The 24,543-nt window shown below is 53.3% G+C and overlaps 1 protein-coding gene across 7 annotated transcripts; it reads right to left on the reverse strand.

Moving 5' to 3' along the window:
- Positions 1 to 665: 665 nt before the first annotated feature.
- Positions 666 to 24,439, reverse strand: SH3GLB2 (SH3 domain containing GRB2 like, endophilin B2). 7 transcript variants are annotated; one of them, XM_088525223.1, is made up of 12 exons: positions 24,362 to 24,439; positions 16,764 to 16,905; positions 16,288 to 16,416; positions 14,942 to 15,075; positions 14,694 to 14,786; positions 10,498 to 10,560; positions 5,886 to 5,909; positions 3,313 to 3,402; positions 2,691 to 2,791; positions 2,234 to 2,248; positions 1,364 to 1,625; positions 666 to 872 (listed from the first exon to the last, which is right to left on the reverse strand). In XM_088525223.1, the coding sequence occupies exons 1-12, from the start codon at positions 24,422 to 24,424 to the stop codon at positions 765 to 767; spliced, it is 1,224 nt and encodes a 407-aa protein (XP_088381349.1). In that variant the 5' UTR covers positions 24,425 to 24,439; the 3' UTR covers positions 666 to 764. The 7 variants fall into 7 exon arrangements, with proteins under 7 accessions (XP_088381349.1, XP_088381352.1, XP_088381351.1 ...); XM_088525226.1 differs by lacking the exon at positions 10,498 to 10,560; XM_088525225.1 differs by lacking the exon at positions 5,886 to 5,909.
- Positions 24,440 to 24,543: the final 104 nt, after the last annotated feature.

Genomic DNA, 24,543 nt, shown 5'->3' on the forward strand with positions numbered 1-24,543 from the left:
AAAAAGGCTTGTAAACTCTGCAGTCCAAGAGCAGCTTCTCAGAGGAAATGCAAGCAAGATGCATGGTCCCTTTCACAGGTTTCATTCTTGACATAGAGGCCCTGTGTTTTTTGGTTGGTCTTCTCGGTCACGTCTCCTCGCAGCCTCCCAGCTCTGTTCTACACTGAAGCCATCAGGCACCGCTCGCAGGGAGCCTCGCTCAGCCCCGCGGCGCTGCTCTCCCGCCGGCATCCAGACCGTTCTGGTTAACGGGCTTTAACTCTGACCTTCAGCTTCCTTTCCTCAACAGTTAGAATGTGTCAGAGGGTTTGTGGGGCGCTTCCCCACTGGAATGCTTGGTGATTTGATTCAGGCAAATCTACTGCTGACAAATGAGGACGGGAGGGGAGACAGGCACTAACCAACAGCAAACACAAGGGAAGTGTCACACGCTCTGCCAGCAGCTGCGGGAGGCAGTTTGCTGGCCCTGGGGATGCCACTGCAATAAACAAGACTAGGGCAGAGGAAGGAAATGGAGGAATCTGGCATGGCCAAGATTAACCTCAAGGCTGCACTGCTAGGTAGTGAATTCAATCCCGGGTGCCATTAGCCCTTTCCCCAAGCCCTCCCGTAACAGTTTTATCACTTCCTTCCCACGATTCCTGTGTTAGCAATGGAGTGTCAACCCTGAAGAGAGCAATGGTCTCTGATGAAGAAATCCGCATTAGAAGTGCCAGGAGATGAGGGGTGCATTCTGCTTGTACATTCTTCTTCCTGGAGATATTTTAACTTAACAGTTCCAAGTAAGTGACAGGAACTTTTCCTTTCTGGTTCCCTCTTTCACCAATGAGCCAGTCTGGGTCCATGCCTGGCAGGCTGTACACAGTGATCATCTGGGGAGAGAAGACAGTGTTAGACAGGACCTTACTCTGCAGTAAGATCAGTGAGATGCGTACTAAAAGAATAAGTTAATTCCTGAAGTTCATTTAGCCGACCCTTTCCCTGCAGCCTCCCTGGAGCTACTTCTAGCTAATCCAGAAGATCTACAGGAGTCTGTCCAGCGATGTTCCTGCTGCCTTTTCATTCTCTGAAGTGGCCCAAGGTGGTCTTGGATAGAGGGTGGCTTTACTGTTGGACCCCTTCTGAGAACAGAAATTGAGTCTAGCCACCAAAAGAGCTTGGAAGTTGCTGAACTGCCTTTGTTTTCAGTGTGATTAAGATCAGGCTTCTAGCCCGGAGCTCATCCCATTTCACTTGCATATAAGCTGCTTAGGTTTGAGAGTCCTCAAGAAGAAACTAGATACTGAGCAGAGTATTTTGCTAGCTGGATAGAGCCGGACTCCAGAAGAAATAAATATGCCATTAAAAAAAAAAAGCTACCAACCTCATCTGCAAGGAGCGCCAGTTCACTGCTGTCAGCTGCTTCGTAGTCGTAAAGGACTCTGGCCCTGCGCGTGCCGCTGGCAGGGGGCTTGACCTCGTTGGGGTTCAGCACCCCCTCTGCCACAGCATTAGGCACCCCAACAACCGTGGGCACAACCGGGATGGTGGGCACAGCAGGGCCGGTGGTGGCAGCAACGGCTGGAGGAGAGGGAGCAGCTGCAGGAGATGTCGATTCTGGGTTGCCTACGAACGTGCCTGAAAATCTTGCACGGGGCAGAGGAGGAAGGGGAAGAGAAAAAAGGTCAGTAACACTGAGTACAACCAGGAAAGGGCTACACTGCAGAGGAGATAATGCTAAAGAATTCCAGCTGCTGTTTACAGCAGGTCTCTGCTGCCCTTCACTCAGGGAAAGGCCTTAGTTCTCAGGCCCTGAGACTGTCCAACAATCACTATTTGCTTTATTATCTCCCAATATCCTGGCACAGGCCTGGCACCAAACTCACGGCTGGTGAGTTGCCCAGTCAGGCCCCACTACAGGAGCCCCTGCAGATCCGGAGCAGAAGCGGCCGCCCTCGAAGGGGGCTGCTGTTCTTGGCCCTGCAGCTCCCTAACTGGGTCCCTTGTGTGTCCTGGCTCTGCTCTCACGTGCTCTGTCCTACCAGTTCCTCAGGACAGGGACCAGCGTTGGCTGCTGAGCTGCACCCGGTGCCTGGAGGCTCCTGGGCTGGGTGGGCTCTAAGTAGAGGTGGTGACAGTGTCAGGTTTTGCTTATCTGGACTAGTGGAACGTGGCTGCAGGCCTTGCTGGCCCCTGTGAGGGGGCTGAGGGGAAAAGAGCTCTCAGGGACCGTTCTGTGCGACATCCTACTTACATTTCTCCTTTGGAACTGCAAGCATGGAAAGAAAAGCAAGAGGAGCAGTGAGCGATCTCAAAGGTAACGGTACAATTGCCAGGTTGATGTAACTGGTAGCAGACAGAACAGCTCTATTTGCCCCCAGGGGACGTGCAGCCCGTGCACAGCACCCGTTACTGCTGCCACCGAGCGCCCAGACTTGCTGCTTGGCAGCAGGGATTTGTTTTCAACATGATTTAATTTAGAGGAAGAATGGTCTGGCTGTGTTGCCTTCACGTGTTTAAACAGACACATCGAAACCAGATCAATCCTGCGGCTCTAAAAGCTGCAGTAAAAGAACTGTCACCATTCCCTAAGCTCAGGAGCTCTCAGCAGAGCTTGGACAGGGCTTTCAAGGGATGGGGATAGGTCTAAACTAATGGAAGTGGATGAGAGAACGAACCCTTAGGGAAGGAAGAGCACTGCCTTGTCTCACCTGCCCAGTTGCTTCTGCAGGTCCAGCATGTACTGGTAACACTGAGCATAGTAGTTGGTTTGAGACTCCACAAACTCATGGAGACAGCGAAGATGATTCACCTGGAAGCAGAAGGGCTGTTAGCGGCTGTGCGAGTTTGGGAGCTGGGGCACCGCAACCCTCCTCCTGCAGCCACTGCCTCTCCCAGAGGAAGCAGACCCAGGCAGGCCAGTATTTTGTATTTAAATGCATTAAGTATTTATTACTTAATGTAGGCAAGCCAACATTGGTCTGGCTTCGTCAAGTCTGGGGATGCTGCGTAGGCCTAGGGTGACCTGAGAGAGGGGCTTCTCCTGCTGCCCTGCTAGGGCTTGTGGGGCTTGTCCGCAGCTCTAGTGAGGGAATGAGGGAAGAACAAGGTTCTTCCAGCTCGGAAATGCTGTGAGGACTGCGGAACTGCTGGCATTGCGCTTGCCCCGCTTGTGCACGCCCCATGCCTCCTCTTTGAGCTACCCAGAGCGTGCCAGAAGGCTGTAATGCAAATTTGGCCCTTCCACCTCCCAGCTCAGGTCTCACCATCTTCCTGGCGTCCTTCTAGCAAGGAGCGGGCGCAGCGCGTGCGGCCCGGCCCGCGCAGACTCACGTGGGTGCTGTGGATGCCCTCCAGCAGCAGCCGCGTCACCTCCGCCTGCCGGTCGAACTCGCTCTGCGTGAGCCGCAGCTCGTGCTCCGCCTGCAAGAGACGGGACGGGGCTCAGGGCGGCGCGGGGCAGAACCGCCAGCAACACCCCCCTGCTCTGCCCTCCGTTCCCCCTTTTCGGCACCGAGTGTACGGTTGGCTCAGCAGGATCCACATGCACCTGTAACACTGAACAAGAGCCACAAGACTTGGGGAAACCAAGGCTCTCTGGCTGGATTTCAACTCCTTGGTCACGCACGTGGTCGCTGCTGGTCATGGAATGGCAGCTGGAGAGAGATGCATCAAGCCAAGAAGCTCCTACCCTTGCGCAACCAGAGCATGAGGATGAAGAGGCTTTTCCATTCCCGCGGCATGAGGAGCCCGTGCCACCCCCTGACCGGCACTGCCTGCTGCAGGAGTGCGCCTAGGCCTGACACCAGCGCTGCCCATCGTAGCTGTCCTCTTCAGACAGACTGTCGGGGACAATGTCGCACAGAGGGACATGGGGACAGTTGTCCCAGTCAGCACATGCACGAGGCTGCTGCTGCAGGGCACTGCTGTGCAGCTCCCCTGGAGCCCCTCTCTGCACCTCTAGACTTAGAGCATGTGAAAGTTCCCCTACGTTTCTCTCCAACATTTGCACTTTCGTCTTTTTTTTTTTTTCTCAATACAGAGAAGAATGTCCCATCCCAAGGCCAGTTGAGGGCTCTCTCTGTGCTAAAGGGCGTTAGTTAAACGGTGATGGCTAAAAGGCGGCTATGAAGCAGACATCAGGAAGTCAAAGCAAGACTGACGCTCGGACCCTCTCCACGAAGCAGATACAACATCTCCCTCTCCGCAGAACCCGGCCGGGGCCCTGCAACCAGGAAGGCTCTGCAGGTGTCCGGCAGCTGGATGTCCCCGTGCCCGCTCTCCCCTCGCCGCTGCCGAGGGACAGGGCTGGCAAACAGGCTGCTCGCTCCAGCACGCGCCAGTCCCTGACGGCACCGCGGGGAACGGCCGCTTTCCTCCCAGGATGCAGCTGCTCCCTCCGGCTGCCAGTGCTGCTGCTGAAGCAGTAACTGCAGCTCCTTGACTGGAAACTCTCCGTCAAGCTACAGTTTAGAGGGGAAGAGCAGCCAGGGCTCCGCGTCCTCCACCTCCCTTCACCTCCGGTGGCGGTGGCCACCTCGGTGCAGAGGTTCTTGCGTGGCTCCCGCCACCGCAGCAAGGCCCTGCTCATCCTGGCACAGGTTTGTCTGGAATTGCCCCCAGGGAGCTAATCCAGAGGGGCCAACAGGCCTGGAGCAGGGACCATGTTGCAGTTTGAGCCGGGTAGCCCTGGAGGAGCCACGAGTCTTCTCAGCTGGACAAGATACAGGAGCTGCTGGGGGCCGTGATGCCTCCTCCCATGTTACTGAACAAAGAAATGCTTTGACTGTCTCCTCATCAGATTTTATCTATTTTAAGATACAACTGATCTATTTTTCTTGCATCCTCTGTGTGGAAGGGATTATTTCAGGGAGCGGGGGCTCTAGCAGGAGACCTCAGCACAATGTCTTATGAAGCACAGAGAGGCTTTTTTGCTCGCTATTTGGAGCTCCCTGTGACAGGCAGACCCAGCTCCTTTTGCCACCGCCTGGGGTTTGGCCCCTGCCTCTCTCTGCTGGCTGCGAGTTACAGGATGTGCCTTCCCATAAAGGCAGGTGGCCGGGGAGGTCCCTTCCAGCACAGCCCTTCTCCGCTGGCCCAGGCAATCTGCTGGCTCCAGCGAGGAGCAGGGCAGCAGAGCCTTCCACATACCCATAGCTGACACCCATCAGCCCATTTGTTTGAGGTACTGGAGAAGGATCTAAAGCACGGGGTGAGCTGGTTCCCAAACAGCCAGTCTGCTTCAGGCAGCGTTTGGACTCAGGCAGCAGCAGGTTGTCATGCACAGCATGCAGGGATGGGCAACCAGCGGTTCAGGCCAGCATCTGCTGAGGGTCTTGGAGCTATGAACGGCAGCAGGGTCCCAGGAGCCCCAGGGAGGCCGGGCTCGCCACGGCCTCTAGGCCACAGCCCTTCATCCATCTTCACAGATGGAGAGTCACCCTCCCCGCGGGGGCTCCGGGACGCACAGAAGGTCCTTGGCACGGCCTGAGGGACCCGCTCGGAGGGGTAAGCGCAGCCTCCCGGCGCTGGCACCAGCCCTCCCTCCCTGTTCAGCCCTCCCTCGCCCTCTGCTCAGGGCTCCTACACAGCCCCTTTGGGGGCTACGGGAGGCCAACGCGAGGCCAGTGCCACAGGGAGCTGCAGGGCCTGGGCAGCGGGAGCGGAGCCGAGCGCCGGGGTGTCTCACACCACAAACAGCCACTGGCCCCGGGGCTGGGCTCGTCCCACGCTGCTGCCAGGGGCAGATCGAACCTTGGCATTCAGTAGTGGAGCTGCCAACATGTTCCCATGGATCCTCCCCCTGCACGGGTGCACGCACACGCGCAGGGAGGGTCGCAGCACCCCCAGCCCCTCGCCCCGCTGGCACGGCCAGCTTTGAGCACCGTTTTCAGCTAGGTACTTACTTTTTCCACCTCGTCGCTCCAAAGCTGTGGGGGCCACAGAGCAACAGGAAAGGAGATCAGTGTTGGAGACGTCGAGAAGCACTCAGCATTAACAGCGCTGGGCAAGGATGCTCCGTGGACGCGGCAGGCCAGCTCGGGAACACGCCGGCCCTTCACCCAGCAGCAGCTGCCAGCTCCGTGCGCCCTCGCCTCCTTCCTGCACCCTGAGCTCGGCTTTGCAGCCGGAGAGCACGTCTGTGCGGCTGGAGCCAGCGCTCCCGCTCTGCTCCCTGCCAGGGCCCTCACAATAACAGCATTCCCTGGCCTCCGGGAAGAGGAGGATTGGGAAGCAGACGTGCAGGGAGCCACTGACCGGCCCGCAGAGTTTGGTGTTGAAGAACAGCCCCTCCTGGAAGCCCGGGGAGAGGTAGAGGGGCTGCCTGAGGCCACACGAAGGTGCTCCCAGCCTGGCAGAGGCTCCTGCAGCCTGGGCAGTGCTCACTCACCGCTCTGGAGAGCGCGAGTTGGTGGCATCTGAGCCCAGTTCACCCACACCTGCCCAGGGAGCATGTTCAGCTACAGGATGATGAAAGATGTAGCTAGATATGGCCTTTGAGCCAGACGAAACATCCCCAAGCTTCTCCCACCGCGTTCCTCCCCGGATGCTTCCTTCTAGCCCTGCCCATGAAGGCAGGGCCGTCCGCCCCACACCTGAGGGTGGGCAGCTACTCCTCGGTTCCCCCTGCAGAAGTCTCCTATCCTCTCCCAGCATCACCCACAAGGGGTTATCTGGGGCAGAGCGATGCTGTCAGCTGCTGGCTGGGATCTGGCTCCAGGACATGAAACAATTGACAACAAAAAGTCACGCACAGCGATGGGAAAGGGCGAGAAGAGGCAGAAAAACACACTGATCCTTCCAGAGGGTCCTCGGCCTGGCCTTGCCTCAACAGACAACTCCTCATCCCTGGTCCCAAAAAGAGGCAATCACTAGGGATAAACCAGGAGGGCACCGACCTGCTGACTGCACCCTGCATGGGGGGCAGCGGGTGATGGCCTCCCCAGGGCTCTCCACTTCCCCCTCAGATGTCACTTTGTCACCTCTGCGGGTCAAGGACGTTCCCACGGCGCCGCAGACACCGGGGAGCTGCTCCTTGTCCTCTCTGTGCCGGCGGCCCCAGGGAACAGCCCGAGGCTGCAGCCGCAGCAGCAGCTCCGGGGTCACACGCGGTTCTCCCACCTCTGTGCCGCCCTGCGTGGAGAAAGGGGCTGCAGCCCTAGACCATCCCGTCTAGGGAGCACAGGGAAAGGGCCACGCGCTGGACGCCGTGTCCGTGGGGAACACGCTCCACTTGGAAGCAGGATCTCCCTCCCCAGCACCCAGCTGAGGCCAGGGCAGCCTCAGGTGCAGAAGCAGCTTCCATGGGGCAATATAAGAGCCAGCTGCAGGTGCTGCTGGTCTTGGTGAGCGGCTGGAGCAGGGGGTGGTTATGTCAGACTTCAGCAGCCTCTGCTCCTGTTTTGGCTCCTCTCCCTTGGCTTGTGGCTCTGTTCCTGGGGTATGTACCTTCTTTGGCACCTCTTGCTTAGCCAAGTGGAGTTACTGTGGCCAGTTCTTGTCTAATCTAGCCAGCTGCCCTGGGGCAGTGTTAAAGCAGCTTTGCCATGGGGATAGATATTTTCTAGCTTGTAGAGGGATATTTTCTTATTGCAAGTAAGGAGCTGGCTTAAATAAGGTCTGGACTATTTTAACTGTGCTTGGGGGTGAAACTGCTTTTGCTTTCTCAGCATGAGAGCCCTTTCTAGGCAGCTGAGAAGCAGGTCCTGGCCTGAACTGCTGCTCTGGTGCAAGGTGTTGGGCAGCCTTATAAGCCCATGTTGCAGTTTTGGCATTTTAGGGGCAATAAAGAAACTCTTTCATCCTGGCTAAAGGTCTTTCTAGCTAAGCTCTGAATACAGTGCTTAGGCCACTTGGGCTCATCTAATCCTTGAAGTACCTAAGTTTTTATCTAGACTTGTTCTACTTCCGTTGGTCTTGCTGATACCCTCTCTGCCTTTCTTCCTGTGGTGCTTTCAGGCAGTTTTGCTTTGCCCAGATCTATCCCAGCTTTAGGGCACTGTGACTCTAGTCAGAAGCCCTTCAGAAAGCCCATGAAACCAAACAGGGCTGTGATCTGCCTTCTTCTTCTGTCCTTTTCCACCCCAGGCCTCATCTTAAGCCAGAGGAACCCTCTTTGAAGTACTCAATATGCTTTCCTTGGAATCATTCCTAGGAATTGAGAGCATGGCAAGGGGCAGGGTCTGAGGGAAAGGAATACTTAGGCATATGCAGCCCACATGTACCCTCTTACACAGCAACAAAAGGTCAGTGTGGGAGAGAGGAGAAATGGCTCCTCAGCCTCCAGCTCCTACACAAGTGGGCTGAGACAAGTCCCCTCCTTGACTCCAGGTGTAGCCACTTCTAAGCCTTCACATTACAGAAGGCAAAAATAAAGCCTTGTTATCCACCTCCCCAAAAGTAAGTTTAGAATTGATATCTGAGTTCACCTCGCCCTGCCCAGTGTTTAGAGGACAGGGGCCAGGAACCAGCTGACCCGTCTGCTCACCTGCAAGACAAAATTGTTACCTGGACATGGGCAATCCCTCCCTCCAGAAGGGAACAGAGCCCAAAAGCAGGGCTAGCAGCAGCCACTGCTCTACAATGTCAGTGTGGGCTGACAGCCAAGCAGCACGGGGGACTCCGGCCTGTGAGAAAAGCAGAGCAACAGCATGAAGAGCTCCCAGGCTGCGGCAGCGCCTGGCCCTTGGGGATGAGTGCTGGGATTAGAGAGCTTGTTGCAGAGCAGTCCTGCCAGCACACAGCTGGGGAGCAGTCTGTTTTTCATTAGTTGAGATGCAAATTCAGTATCAGTCATCTTTGGTCATGCAGACTGGGTCCAAGGTGGTACTTTGACCACCAAGGGAGGCAGTTTTGGAAGCCACAAGGACTCACTGGCTAGGTTGTTTGCCAGAAGGGCTCCTGATAGGGGTACTGAAACCAGTAAGTGATCAGGGTCAGTGTTGGCTTCTTACCTAGGGCCCTCCTTGGGGTTTGCTGACCCTGATCAGTGTCGCTGTTAGAGCTTCCTTAGCAGGGATCTAAAGACTGAGCAGATATGTACTAGGGTGGACATCTGTGGGCTTAAAAAAAATCCATTTTCTATGTCATGTTACTGTATTTGGCACCTACTCTCTAGAACATCTCTATAATACAGTAGACAAGCTTGCAGTTGCGTGGCCACTAGACATTTAAAAGCTCAAGTGAGCACTTGGACACTCTGCAAGGTGGTGCATGTTACTAATGGTTGTTTTCAAGCCTCTCTTAGAATGACTCAAGGGATCAGCAGGTTACACTGCTCTAATTGGAGCTCTGGGCAAGGAGAGCCTAGTTTTTCTTCCCTCTTTCTCCTCAAGCTTAGTATTAGTCCATTGCTGCAACACCTCTGCTGTCCTTGGAACAGACAGGGAAAGCAGAGACATGGGGTGATTAACTGCTATGCTAGAAGAGATGGAGACTGGGCAACTGCTGCAGTATCCCCAGGAAAAGCTTCTAAGGAGCCTTTTTACCCAGCCAGTTGCCTGCAGTGTACTTTTTTAGTTTTTTTTTTTTTTTTTTTTTTTTTTGTGTGTGTGTGTGTGTACAAAGCTACTTCTGATCCCAGTATCATTCTCCAAGAAGGTCAGGACAGGTCCCCCTGGGAACTAACACTGATGCTATCAGCCCACACTTGCCTTTCTCCAAATGGGAAGTTGCCCATTAACCAAAGCCAACTTGCTATTGTGAGAGATTTGGTTTATGAGTAGGCTGGGACTGTCTGTTGTCACATCTGCAGATTCCCCTCCTCAGCCCTTCTGCCCCATGGTGCTTCTATTAGCAGGCATCAGTGTTGTTCTGGATGCTATTTAGGAAGCAAGGTGATCAGTTTTCAACATTTTAACGAGAAATGTGATGCTGTGTAACGGGAAGCCATGAGCACAGCATGAAGTTAATTGCTTGACCACAACCTCTTGGTACAGCACATCAGAGATGCAACAGGCCTGGCACCCCCTGCACGTCGGGCTGTGTTACAGCCACCACGGGTGGCACCAGCAGCCTGGGCCCCAAATGGAGAGAAAAACAGACCTCCCCTTGCAGAATAGACAAGCCTGTATAATCATCCTGCTGGGTTATTGGTGCCATGGGTAGCCAGAGAGATGCCCTCCACCTTGTCCTATTTTGATCGCTCTCCAAGGCCTCCAAGCACTGACCCTGATAGGGAGTCACACAGGGGATGTTACCAGTGTTGTGGCTGGAACCACTCTGACAGGCTAGCCTTTCCAAGCAGATTTCCTTCCAATTGCTCCACGAGCAATAAAACCCAAACATATTCCCCCTGGAAATGGGGAAGGAGGTGGGGAGAGAAACTGGACAGCAAGCCAAAGTGCTGAACCCTGACGACGCACCCGTGCTGGGGTGGATCTGCATTCTTAAGGTTGAGTCAGAGGAGTCCTAGGCAGCCCATGTCACATTAAAATGTTGAAAACAGGTCTGAGTTGAAGTCGGGTGAAGAGAGGGGCAGGAGGAGGTTGGCAAGGCGGTTTCTAGAGGCAATCTTACCGCTGATGCGCTGGCGGAGAGAACGTAATTACGAGGTCTAGTCTCCTGAAAGTCAGGCACAGCCTAGTGGGGGGAATAGAGTTTCATGTACAAGTCATGCAGAAGAGCTAATAGGAGTCAGCTGGGCAACAGATGGAGGAAGGGGCCACTGTTTTCCTGTCTGTTGGGAGCTTAGCCCAATGTCCTTGGGGCTGCAGGAGGGAAGTCTCCAAGCAGGTTGGGCAGTGATGCATGGAAACTCCCCCAGGTGGATGCCAGGCTTGTGCAAGGAGAGATGGGCTGGCTCCTGCGGTCACACTTGGTTAGTTCCACCCAATACTTCAACAGATGTTTCTGCTGCTAGAAAGTCTGCCTGTACTTACAGCTACTTGCTCAAGCAGTGGGCAGTCCAAGTGGAGATGAGACAGCCAACTATCCTGAATGTGTTTCCCATTCCCTCATCTTGTGCTGGCTCCGCTGAGTGGAGAGGCCCTTCCTTCCCTCTGCTTCCCACCACTTCCTAGAAGTGTCCCTATACAGGACCTTGGCCTTTCAAGGGACACGTTTGCTAACATGAGAGCCTCTCCCACAGAGACACCAATACATCTTTTTTTTTTTTTTTTTTACTCTTGTCAAGCCTCTGGGCATGTTTCTACCTACCAGGCTCAGTTCTACCATCTTAAGCAAGGGCCTTGGCTTAACCAAAGCAGATCTAGCCCAAGGTTTTGCTGCTGTCCAGAGAGTGCACATTTGGCAGCCCAGAGGTCAAAAACCACCAAGCCACCTTCTCTATAGCTGAACCTCTGCCCTGGGACAGGAAGGCTGCAGCACTCTAGATATATATATTTTTTTTTCCTTGCTTCGAACAAAAATGATCCAGTCCACTGCCACAAGCAGTGTGGGTTTGCTAACCATGATATAACATGATCTAATTCAGCTAAACTCTGCTTAGGCCTCCTTCTGGGACAGCATTTGGCCTTAGTGTCACCCAAAGTGACAATCCAACCTGTTAGTTTATATCAGGACTAACACCCATGCAGTGCATCACGGTTTGGCCCTGCTCAGCTTCCGCTCTGCAGTGAGCTGGGGTGCAAGGCCAGCACCCAACACACCCCTAACCCCAGCTAGAGCTCTGTAATCCTCTCGGGGCCCCACATCTCCTCTCCCTGGTTAATCTCAGGGCAGCTTACCCAGATCCACTTACGTGAACTGAGCTGATTTGCTGGGAGCTGCAGCAGCCCTGAGCAGCCTGCTGAAATGAGTGACCAGCGTGTGGAAAGGCAGGCAGCCCCAATGAGATGAGATCTTAACCATCTAGGAGTTTGGGGTGGGCAGGAGGAAGGAATATGGAGGAGTGTTTCCTATTAAAAATCAGGCCTGAATATAGGGATAAAAATACATCACAGAGATTTGAGGCCATTACAATGACTAGGCTTGATTCCTCCCCATGAGGAAAGGGGATGTTTCACAGAAATAGCTTTTTCTTTGTTTTTAAATATCAGGAGCAACTTAGAAACCTCTCCTCCCATTTCCTGGTCTCTGGGAGACCCCAAACAGTCATACAGCACATGGGATGAAGGAGACAAGCTGCTCTTTCACTCCACTGCATGGGAAAACTGTATTTGCAAGCAGTGGTCAAATGGACCCTCCTCCCCCCTGTTGTAATAGAGAATAAGGGCAGAGCCCTGGAGCTTGGAGGACAGGAGAGCACCACAAGCAGAACAACCTGCCCATCATTGTCTCTGGAACTGCCTCCCCTCCAGGGCAGGGATTTGCTACCCCAACTCCTCCTGCCTGCAGCTGGAGGAGCCTGAACATGTCTTTACGTAACACCCTGCCTTCCTTGAGCACTGCTTGCAAGCAGTGATGGTAACACCCAGGGCATGCTCCAGAGGGGCTGCAGGCAGCTGATGGATACTCTTGTCTTTCCAGGGCACTTTTCCCAAGCCCTTGTAGCTCTGACCACATTCAGTACATGCTCCAGGACCAGCCCCTACAGGACAAGGGAGGTAGGATTTTGTTTTTTTTTCTTAAAATGGGGGAAGAGACAATGAGAGGTGTTAAAGAAAAAATCACAGCACTGTTAGCGCAGTCAATACTCACATCTCCCTCACACTGAGCAAATTACAGAGAAACAAAACAAAAAGGTTAGTAAACAAAACAGCATTAACAGGAAGGACAAAGCACAAAGTCCAAGGGAAATGCGTAGGCCCGGACACTCAATAGCAGCTCACAGGTCTGGGCAGCAGCCCTCTCGGAGGGTCCTCATGAGACAGAAGCTGTGGGAACACACGGGGGCACTACACAGGGGACAAGCAGCAAGAGACCAGTGAGCTGGGAGAGATGCAGTTCTCTGGGGCTGCTCGCTTGGAAAGGAGGTGCGACGGGACCCCAGGCATGGTCCGGGGAGGACAGGGCTCTAACCATGCGTTACCATGCCTAGTGCCCAGGGCAGCAGCTCTCCCCTCCATGCTGGGAGCTTCCACTCATGCCTCGTCCTCAGTGAGGCAGCCCTGGGGCTGCTTTAAGTGCTGAGTGCCCCCAGCAGCAGCTGAGGTGGTTGTTTTGCAGGGGCCTTTCTTCTGAAAAGGTGGCCATATGGGGACAGTTGCACTGTTGGATCCCAGCTCAGGGTAACACTCTGAAAGCCTCAGGCTCCCCTGTCGTTTTTCAGCTACAGGGAAGCTCCTCACCCAAAGCTTTGACCTTTCAGATTCACTTCATGTAGGAAGCAAGGCAAAGAGGGAAGGGGTCAATGAAGGAAGTACAGGAGGTGTTTGAATTCCTACTCTGATTTAAGCCTAAGATAAAGTAATGACCAATATTTCCCTTTGAGACCGGGCGCCCTCCCCTTCATGAGGGAAACTGGGGATTCCTGAAATTACCCTCACTGGATCTGGGAGACCTGACTGCTCAGAGCAGACTTTTTCTTTATATTTTCTCTTCTGTTTTTGATAACCCACAGCCCCACTCAGGGCTTTTGCACATAGGCATGAGTGCTGCTAGCCTGTTAGACCTGCTGATGAAGGCTACTGAGTTGAGCATGACTTCCCCCCTGCCGGGTGTACGCGGTTGGAGCTGGAGAGAAGGGAAGGCCCCCAGGAACCAGCCATCCACGAGGCCAAAGGCCCAGTCAAGCAGATGGCTAGAAAATGGGCTCCTGCCAGGATGCCCAGGTGGATGTCCCTGTGCATCCCCGGGACTGCCCGACAAGGATTCCTGCTTGTTTTGATCGCAGTGTTTGCTAGTCGAGTTCCCCAGGCTAGACGTAGAACTTGGGAAGTCCTTGTGCCAACAGCCAGGGTAGGTCAGGACAGCGATCTGCTTCAGCAAGGCCTTCCAGGGAGCCCATCAGTGCACGACTACCTGTCAGCAGCTCTTGCCGCTCTGCCTGGAGAGAACAGAGCTCCGGGAGGTACCTCAGGCCCAGGGAGGATCACCAAGCTGACAGATCTTGTGAGCTGCCTCAGATGAGCACTGTACATGTCAGGCCTGTGGGCAGGGGGATACTGGCCAACTTCTGTCCCTTCTGCTCCACAGTGATCTGGGAGTTTTGCTAGTTTTACCAGCTATTAGTTTCCCAAGGGGAGTCTCTAAACTAGACAACACCATGAATTAAGTCATTGGAGAAGCTGGTGGAACAGCTTCTTGGTAGCCAGTCTGCCTTTGGTCACCACTCACAGGCTCCTCCAGCGATTCTGCATAGGGGAGGCTGAGTTGGCAGAGTTATAACTAGTTTGAAATTCTGGGACTCGTGCAAAGGCCCAGCATGCTTTCCTCTTGCACACCTTCCAGCTCAGCTCTCTTTTGACTCGCTTGGAGACCCCAAGGGAGATTTTAAACAAGTCCTCAGAAGATGAAGTCTTTCAGATACTAGCACAAGTCACCCAGCCAGAAACTGAGCAGCCAGGAGCCAATGTCAGAAGACAGGAGCTTGTCAAGTGAGAGCGTCCCGACTCTGGCAGCTCAGAATTAACTTGTTGAAACAACTACCCGAAGGCAGGACATCTTAGGAACAGGCACAAAGCTCCTGCAGCCAGTTCCCTTATAGCCCAGACTGATTCCTCCTCCAGCCTTGTGGGAACCCCCACCTGTGCCTGCCAGAGTCAGGATTCAGTAGTGCAACCTGACTGTGGTCCTGAGAACACACTGCATTGCTGATATGAGGCAAACCCCATGGCTAGAAGGACAGAGAGAGGAATAAGGGTAGAAATTACCGCTGCTTTTGCCTCGGCAGCTTTGGCTTTCTTCAGCCTGGCTTTGCAGGCGTCCAGATCCAGGCGGCGGTTCTGCAGGATCCTCCGCTCTTTCTGAAAGGGACAGAAGAAGAGATCAGAACAGGCTGCTTAGGGGCCGTTGGGGAAGGAAGGGACAGAGTACCATCTAAAATCGGCTGTTTCCCTTTGCACCCACCCTCCTCGTACGCAGTGATCTGCCGAGCTCCTTTTCTTGCTCCTGCACTTACAGAAATGGTTCTCCAGTCGCCCTCCAGGAAGTTGCGCAGGGGGGTCAGGAAGTTGAGGGAGGCCGAGTGGATGAAGTCCCGTTCTGCTGCACCCAGGCGCCTCTGGGTCTCTCCAACTTTTATCAAGGTCTTCCCTGCAATGATGGGAATTTTAAGCTCCAGGAGAAGCCAATTAACATTGTGTTGGCCTCAGCCAACTCCCCAGGGTTAATAGGCCCCAGTTTTGTGGAACAGAAGGTGCAGTTTACCATGCCTGAACAAGATGATCGTGCCCCTACCACGTTAGCTTCATAGTTCTATCTACAATCTGCCTTTAACCACTCCCAGGGCAGCTTTGATCTTATCTGTCTGTTGAGGCACTTACTCTACTGCCATTCTTTGGCCACTCCACCTGCCAGAAATATATCACAGCCCAGAGACATGGGCAGAATGAACTGTGTATCTTGTGTGTGCAGTTAGTGTTTTTAAATCTCAGGGCTGGAGCAGGGGCACAGAAGAGCAGCAAACTAAAAACCATCAGAGCAGAAAAAAAACAAAATGTTGATTAGGATCCACCTGAGGCAGTGTTGCCTATAGATGCAGTTACAGCAGTTCTGCCTGCAACAGGACTCTCTGTTGAACAATTATTGATTTCAGAGAGCAGTAACAAAGCTCACAGCAGAGGAGAGGCAAGGGCAGCTGGAATTTAAGGCAGTGTTTCTGTGTGGGTTTATTGCTTAAAGAAGCCCCAAGTTCCCCAAGGGAAGGGGAAACTTACGTTTTAGGGGAAGAAAAATGCTCTGTATGATTAGAAAGGGGACTGTTGAGGCCTGTTGCCAAGCACCAGCATTCACAAGTCTACTTTTTTTATTCTCTGACAGCTGGAGAGACGTTTTCCCTCTCCTCTTGCAGGACATACTAAAAGGATGGTTTTTGTTCCTGTTCTCTGAGCAGAACTAGAAACTTCTTTAAAGAGTCAGGCTGGACAAATCATCCAGTTTAACTCCCTGTTCATACCAGTTTAGAGAGCCATAGACATAGCAAAAATATTTCTGCACCTTGTTCCGTTAGCCAGTGTGAATCAGCATCTGTTTCTTCTCTAGCCTGCTAGACTTGGGCACTGTTTTAGGGATTGGGAGCCTGCATGGATGATGCTTTGCTGCTGAGTACTACTATCTTTCTGTCAAGGTGGGCCATTTGCTGCTGGGGCAGAGATCCTTCTCTGACACTGCTAAGATAGGTGGCTGTGTGGGGCAAGTAAGCCTGTTCACTTGCAGGAGGCAAACTGCAAAATCTTGACCCAAACCAGTAGCAGGGGAAACCTCTTGAGAAGAGACAATATGTAGGGCTTCATCAGGTTGACTTACCATAAGGTGTCCCTGGTCCAAAGTCGTTAGCTGCCTCTGTCATGTACTGTGCCAGCAGCTCCCCATTGGTGACCCGGGAAGGCACCTTGCGGTCAAGCTTTTCATAGAGGAATTCTTCTACTCTGGCACCTGGAATGAGGAGGCAGCTGCTGTTACAGGCTAGGAGACAGCCCTGGAAGTGACATTCACGGTGGCCCACCAACTAGTCTCCCAATGTCCATGGGACAGCAAACCCCAGAGAGAAGGTGTCCCCTTGTTCCCAACCACCTCCTGCTCCTCGGGAGCACTGCGAGGTTGTGTAACGCAGCCGCTCATTTCGGTACATGGGGAGGAAGGACAGGCCCTGCAGAGAGGTTGTTTCCAACCCCCACAGCCTCAGTGCAACAGGGCTCTCTGCCAGAGGGCATCTTTTAACCCTCTTTAAACTGCAACAGGGACATGTTGTCCTTCAAGCATTTAGAAGGACCTGGGCTTACTAGGGTTTGGCTGTAGCAGAACCTCAGTCTGACGCAGGATCTTCTCTGTCCAGTTCTTAGTGCAGTCTGCTCTGGCCAGAAGGTTCTCAAAGTGGGCATCTAGTTCAGTCTTCTCAGCTTGGCCCAGCTTTTCTTCTGTAAACTGCAGGAAGGAGATGGTCATTAGAAGGTTTGTTCTACTACAGCAAAGTTAGTGTGCAATAAAGCTAAGAGAAAGTGAGGCCTTCCTTATGTATCTGTCTTAAAGTGGAGCTGAAAAAGCTTTCAAGGTTTCATTCTTTGTTCCCAGGCATTATTTTTTTTTTTCCTGGAGCAAGCACTGAGCTAAAATGGACCCTAGATTTGAGATGTGCCACCATAAGCAGCTCTATAGGGGGAAGTGGTCTGGTACAAAAATGCCCCAGTTTTAGGTGAATCATGTGCACATTTAAGCTAGACAGATTCTGAGCTTGTGCAGGAGATCAAACTACCCTGCAGGTGAGGCAAGGCGCCAACTCCCTTCCGCTCCCACTGAGCAATTCTATGTCCTACAAACCCAAAGGGATCCAAAATGCTGCTATTGACTCCCAAGTCGGGCTTTTTTCCTCTCTTATCAGACAACTGCACACGCTCCTGTGTCACTACAGGGTTCGAGTGCCCTCCATCGCAGGAAGAGTGGCCAAGTGCTGCCTCCCATCTCATCCTCTGCCTTGCTGGCAGTGAGCACCTGAGGCTTTAGGAGGCTCAAACTCAGGATTTAAAGTAGAAATACTTTCAATAAGTAACATTTTTTTCAACTCTTGCTCTAGGCCGTGTGTTGGCTGGGCAGGCTCTGTAAGTGCAGAGTAGTGAGGGAAATGCTGGTGTCCGACTTCCCTCAGCATCCACAATCATACTGGCAGACTCTCCTCCTCCCCGTGATTCCTGTAAGCTTAAAAATAGCTGCAGGGAAAGGCTGGCTGTGCAGGTCTCTGTTTTCACACTGGGCGATGACATCTGATACACAAGATTTATCAGCGCGGAGGGAGCGGTGGCAGATGGTGAGGTGCACCCCCCTGTTGCTTCTCCAGGAGATTTGTGAGAAGAGCCTATTCCCCCCCATTTTTCACTTTCTCCTCTAAAGTTGGCCAACTTGATCACATTTTTAAGAGTAACTTCAGTGTAGCATTATTAGCTGAGCTGTTGTTGTGACAAGCATAGAAACAACTCACGTAGGCCTGCTCTGATGCATCCTAAGCTACCGAGTCAACCTTGGAGCAGAGGTCCCCCGAGATCCACTCAGTGTGGAGGAGAAGGACAATTTGGTGACAGAACACACACACACACAGCCCTGCAGTTATCTCCTGGCTTGGTAGAGCCATGTGCAGAGCAGCCCCTGACTCCCTGCTCCTGATGGAAGCCGGTATCTTGTTGGATTGCACCTGGAAGGCCCCTCTGGACAGCTTTGCTGCTTGGGATCCTGCAGACTTGGCAGTTTCCTCGGTCCTTGTTGCTGACCTCTCGTGTCACTGCTCAGATATCAGGCCGTGGCACAGCACAGTACCTGGCACAGGCAGGAGCTTGCAGCCTAAGACACGTTTGCTTTCAGCACAGCTCCTGCCTGAGCTGCAGGCTCTATCTCTTCTCCCCTTGTGTGTCCCCTGGTTCAGTTCCAGATGAACTGGGACCCCCTTTTCATGGGGTTCTGGTGCCACTGTCCCTCCCAAGAGATTCTGTCAAACTCCCTTCCCATGGCCAAGCTGCCCGAGATCCCTGGCCGTGCTCCCAGGCAGAACAAGGCTGAGGACAAAGCGATAAGGATAAGGAGTGTGTCCAGGAGCGTGGGAGGAGGGCAGGAGTCTGGTTACCAGCATGTACAAACCTTACCAGATGCCCGAGATACGGCAGCCCCGCGGCTCTGTTTACACAGCACCCTGCTTGGGCAGGATGGCGCTACCCTCGGAATTATTTGTGGGATCTGTCGGAGGCTGACACGGAATTGCAAGGGCATTTCCACTCGGTCTCCCAGCCTGGTAGGGACAGAGGAGCTGCAGAGCCTTGCACAGTTATGGATTGTTGGCTAAAACCGACATCAAATGATGCTGAAAGCAAATCCCAGATGAGAGGGCACCATAGTACCTATTTTCTAAGACTGTTTTGGGGAGGAGAGGGGCACAACCATGGGCTGTACGGGAGCTGCTGACAGAGCTCCTCTCCCTCTGTAGCTGCTGGAAGCCGGATGCTGTTTTAACTCAGGTTGGGCTGAGTCACAGCCCCGCAGCAAACGGGGACCTCCCAGGTATCTGGCTCCAACAGTCAAGTCTGTTTACGAGCTTTTTATAACCAGCTAAGGCTCTTTGATGCAAATGTACAAGTCTCCCTTGCTCCCCTTTAAGGCAGCTCTGAGATCTCATTTCCAAGTCAGGCTCTTTCCTGCAGCTCAGACATCCTGCACCAGCCCTGGAGCTGCAAGGCCTCAGCAGAGCTCCTCGTCAGCAGGTTTTATTGGGCTTCTTGCAGCACTGCTGCAGTCGGGTCCCTGCTGACGCCCTCCAGCAGCTCCGTGCTGCTCTATCGGGGTCCTGAATCATTCCAGCTCTGGGGCTCCCTGCTGTAGGAGGCAGCGGCACCAAATATCACCTTGCTGTTTTCCATAACATTCCTCCTTCCAGCACACTGAGAGCCCGGGGCACTCATGGAGCAGCCACACAGCGTCACTCAGCCCTTATCTCCAACGAGGTGCCGGAGCTGTGTGTGTCACAGGGAGGCTAAGGACGGCCACTGCAAGCCTGGGCTCTGCCAGGAGGGGAGGATGGGCAGCAATTTGAGCCCCAGCCCACGGATGTAAAAGGTCAGGCCAGAAAACAATCTCTTATTCAGGCTTCCTTTCGGAGTCGGAGAACAGGGCACATACACGAGGGTGCGGGAGGCTGCGCGCTCACGCAGGGAGGTTGCTGCTCAGGTTCCAAGCAGTCCCCTCAGCAGAGATGAGAAGTTCTAGCCGTGTTGCAAGGCTCACACCTGGGTCCTGCCTCTCCTCGGTTTTCACGTGGACTGGAGCATTCACCTAACCCACAGCATGAGTGGGGCAGGGCAGAGCAGGACCCCATCTTTCAGCAGCAGCTTGCAGCCAGCTCCGATGAAGCACATAGAAATCATATCACCTTATCCTATAAGCTGCTGCTTTCTGATGTCTGCTATAAGTAGAGATATAAGTGTTCAAGTAGCAACAGGTCTCAGCTGCTGGTGCCCTCTTATTTGGTTGCCTAAGCATCCCTAAGGAACAGGATGTTGGAAGAACAGCAGTTTATGAAGTCTGGTTACTTAAGCCCCCCAAGCAAGGTGCTCTCCCCCCACTTACAGCGTTTCTGTATCTAATAATCTGTGTACCACTTTTAGAAATTTAATTCCATTTTTTCTTCTCACTGTCAGGCGAAAGATTTGATAATGGGGTTGAGAGTTGCAGATGAACAAACTGATCTTAAAGCTTTCTGTGTAAAAAAAAAAAAACAAAAAAAAAAAACAGACTAAAAATATTTTATCACTTGCTGCTTCTCCATTAGAAGCATTGCTGCCTTTTGCAGCTCCAAATACTTCAGATGCCTTCAAATTGAAGCCTTATTTCACCTATGGGCTTGGTTCTGCTACAACAGGACTGGACATTTTGCCTGGTTTCTAGCGATGATGCTTGGGGCAATAGTCCAGCCCTGATCCAACACCAGGACCTGCATCCTAGGATCACAGGCCAAATGCTGGTGGTTGGAGACTCCCCCAATGTCCCCCATCAGGAAACATCCCTGCAGCTGGCCTGGCTGAGCACCAGCCCTGTCTTTGTGCAGGGACCTGAAGATTAATAATGATTAATAATGCAGGGCGGCCTTTTGTGGAGCGCCACGCTCGCGCTCCGGGAAGGAGAGCTCTGCTGCATTCCAGGGCATCAATAATTCAGCCAAAGGTTGGGTTTCCTCTGGGAGGCTCGGCTGGCTGGCGGGATCGCTAGATGCATTATCAGGGTCTGTGTGGAAGAGCAGGATGAGGAATCAGGAGAGCAATACTTGGAACAGGCAAGGAATTGCAAGAGAGCCTTACTTTCTTTGCCAGAAGAATTAGCACCGTTTGACTTTTTCCATTTAAAATGGAGGGAAATAATCTCAGTGATGGTGACTTGTGGGAGCACCACGTCCATTTCGCACAGGTCAGACTTGCATCTGACAGCTCCATGCAATGTTCCTGTACATCTCCCCCCCATGCACAGCGAACACTACAGAGTGGCTCCAGCTCCTTGCAGACGACATGTCATGGAGCTCAGACCCTTGCACCAGTTTCAAGGTCTCCCCTTGACAACCCTTATCGGATGTGGTTATAGGGCAGCGGTGTTCCACCTTAATTCACAGGACTTAAACCAGACCAGGAGTCTTAAACCAGGAATTCTGTTTCCTGCATCTGCCCATAGATCTGAGCCAGTGGATTTTCTAAACTTGAACAGCTTCATAACACCCAGGTTATTGTAAGATTTGCTCTTTTGTTGGTCAGAGGCATGAAAGAATCTGTGTAGGCAAGTCTGCAGCCCATCTTGTACAGCGTCACGTTAGAAATGCTGCCAGAGCCACTCAGCATCTAAAAACCTACTTGAATTTCAGCTGCTCTGAACTGAGTACAGAGTTGCTTCAAGCATTTGGTCACCTGGAATCAGAAAAGCCAGGACGTGAGCCAAGCAAAACTGTGTTAGAGGACACAAGGAAGCCACTAACAGCACAGGAGCAAGGCATTCAGGAGAGAAACTATCCTGTACCACTAAGCATGTTCTGGCCAGTACCTCCTGCCTTCAACTCCTCTTTCCTTCAGCTGCTCCCTGTTGTCTTATCTTGCATTTTGAAGTGCCAGAACCAAGCCATTAGCCCCCTTAAGTTCATGACAGCAGAGCCGAAAAGTCAATTTTATCACCTAAGTTCAGGAAGATGGGGGTGTTTGTCCTTTTTTTTAAAAGGAGCTGCAAGAGGGAGCAAGTCAGACTCTAGCTGTTAGTGGTAATTACATTAGCAGTAGGCTAAGCACCCAAAATCCATACTCATGCTTGGGCAATTTCACCCAGAGCCAGCTCCCATCAGGCGTGATGAGAGACAGGCACCTACAATTACTTCCAGACATGGCTGGGAAGGGCTGGCTGGCAGCCTGGCTAGAGCAGGGACAGCCAGGGAGTCGTCTTGGTGGCAAGAGAGGCCAGCGCTGTGGGCAGGTTGGAGCTCCGACCTCAGCGCCCTGCAGCAGTCTGGGGATCAGACCTGCTCACGGACCACTGAAAATGCAGCGTGCAGGCAGGAAAGCTTTAGTTTTATTCAAGGAAAGAAATCACGATTTGTTTGGAGTTTGTCTGCAGGCCCCAGAGCAGCAGCTGCTGGGGGTAAGTGCCGCAGCCCCTCTGGGGTCCCTGGATGTGACTGGTGACACAGGTGTCTATTCAGCAAGTGCCTAGGTGGGAGGAAGAAGCCTACAGCAGGTCTCCACCCTTGCAGCTTCCCAAGCCTGGAAACTGGCCTCCCACTTCCCAGGGGAATTACCTGCATCTTCCCGCTCCCCTCCAGCCTCAAAACTTATCTGCTTTCCCAAAGGAGAACACAGGAGATGCCATGGCACCCAGACACTGCCTTGCTGGTGAATCAGCGCAGCCCTGGGAAGGCAGTAGATGCTTACACAGTTCTGGGGAGACACCGCAGCGCTTTTGTCATGGCCACTCTGTTCTGATCATGCTGGAGAAGGGTTCAGGCTTGGCTGCTTAAACACAGCTCCTCCAAAGCGCCCTTCTCCTTGGACAGGAGTCCGACCAGCTGCTCCCTGGGCTGGGAAAAGCCACGTCAAGACACTCCGGTGGTTTTTGCCGCTAACCAGGTCCAGCCTGGGCCTCAGCCCTCCCTGCTTGTCAGCCTGCGCGTGCATCAGGTTGCAGGCGCCAGGTTTCCAGCAGGGCTCCTCCATCCCAGGAAGCCACCCTGGAGGCTCTGTCCCGAGGCAGTTTTGCTGCGGAGCGATGCCTCAGCGCTGCCGCCAGCACGGGTCCAGCTCCCGTGTGCTGGCCAGACACCTCCAGACAGCGACAGCTAATGCCGTCTGGGCGGCACGGCACATTACGGCTGGCCCATTTATCTCCCGGTCGCTGCAGTTCCAGTAAAAATCACTTTGTTAAATGCCTGGAGCTGAAGGGAGCATCCCCAGTGCTATAGAAAATGGAGCTTATTCTAGCCAGGTTTTCTTCCTCTCCTGGAGGATCTGTGCTAACACAACTGCTGGAAACCTAATCCTCATTGCCAATAGCAAGCCTCAACTGTCACTTGTATCTTGGTGCAGACAGGGCAACACTCAACAGTGCCAGTGACCCAACTCTATGGGCAGCACCCAAATCTGATTATTTTCCCCAGCAACTGCATTTTAAGAGGTGCTTCCTGGAATCAATGGTCCCTATCCTCCCAGTCTGCCCCAGTTATACAAACACCAGCACACGCTCAAGTAGCAGGGCCCTGGTGCTGCTTTGTTTCAAGTAATTACTACTGTAATTAATCACGTGGATATGCATATGCGAGATGATATGGAGTAGGTGTAGCAGGCTGGAGCCACTATTTATAAGTGCCTCCCTGCTCTAGAATCACTGTGTGCAGACGCTGTTCCCAAGCCTGGCTCCTTCCCACGCCTTGTAGGAGTCTGATAAATGGTTCTTAGCTTCAATAGGCTCCTAAACATTTGATTTCTCTGCAGCGTTTCTTCCTTTCTCTGGTTACCAAGGTCATTTGCATGAAAACAGCATCTTTGAGCTCTTCATCTGCTCTGCATTTTGCACCTGTATTTAATACTTCTCTTTTTGTAACATATGACTCAGTGGCACAATAATGGGCGCTGATATCTGTTTACAGGAGGCCAGTTTCTCAAAGAGCCCGGATTACTCCATTGCACGGGCGGCCTGGATGGCGCCAGCGCCATTCTGGACATTTATCGGCCCCAATATCGGAGGCAGAACGAGGCGCCCGGGAGCCACCAGCTGAATTTCCACCCTCAGGCAGGATCCCAATAAACCCCAAGGCGGCCTCTCCTTCTTGGGCCCCTCCAGGAGCAGCTTCCAGCTGTTGCACCCCAGGAGCAGCCGCGCTCAGCAGCCGCCTCCCCACCTGCGGCACCCCGAGCTCTTCATGGGCGGCCAAATTTCCTCCCCCCTTAGGGGCCTTCAGCCCCTGCCAGCTTTGAGGGGGCTCCTCGTACCCCCAGCCACCTCCCGCTATTAAATCCCAGAGCCAGTTTAACCCAACCAGCCCCAAAACAACCACTGCAGCCGTGCTGCACTTTGCCAGGGCCTCCCGCTTGGCCATGGAGCGGCCACCAGCCCCTCTCCCCTGCAGACGCCTGACTAGGGAATGGCACCCGCGGGGCCTGGCCCTGTGCACGAAGCGCTCGTGAAAAATCAGCTTTTAGGGAAAATAACCATTAGACGGGCTGGTATCACCACAGCTCCCTTCTACTCTCCATTCCCCCCCAAAAAAATAAAAAAGATGAAAAAAAAACCCCCAAAAACCTCTTTAGAAGCCTCCCTGGGGCTGTTTTCTTTACTGTTTTATTTCTCTCTAGGAGGCCCTGCGTCCCCCGCGGCCGCCGCTCACCTGCACGGCGCGCGAGAAGAAGACGCCCGCGTCCGACGCCAGCTTCTTCACGTTGAAGTCCATGGCGGCCGCTGCCGCCCCCGCTCTGACGGCGCCCGCCGCACAGCGCGCCCTTTTATAGCGCCCATCGATGCGCTCCGCGCGCCGCGGCGCTGCCTCTTAAAAGGGCCGCGGATGTCCCC

The sequence above is a fragment of the Tinamus guttatus genome, unplaced genomic scaffold (genome assembly GCF_059628265.1).
Source record: "Tinamus guttatus ecotype Peru unplaced genomic scaffold, ASM5962826v1 Tinamus_guttatus_pri_ptg000226l, whole genome shotgun sequence".
Lineage (NCBI taxonomy): Eukaryota > Metazoa > Chordata > Aves > Tinamiformes > Tinamidae > Tinamus > Tinamus guttatus.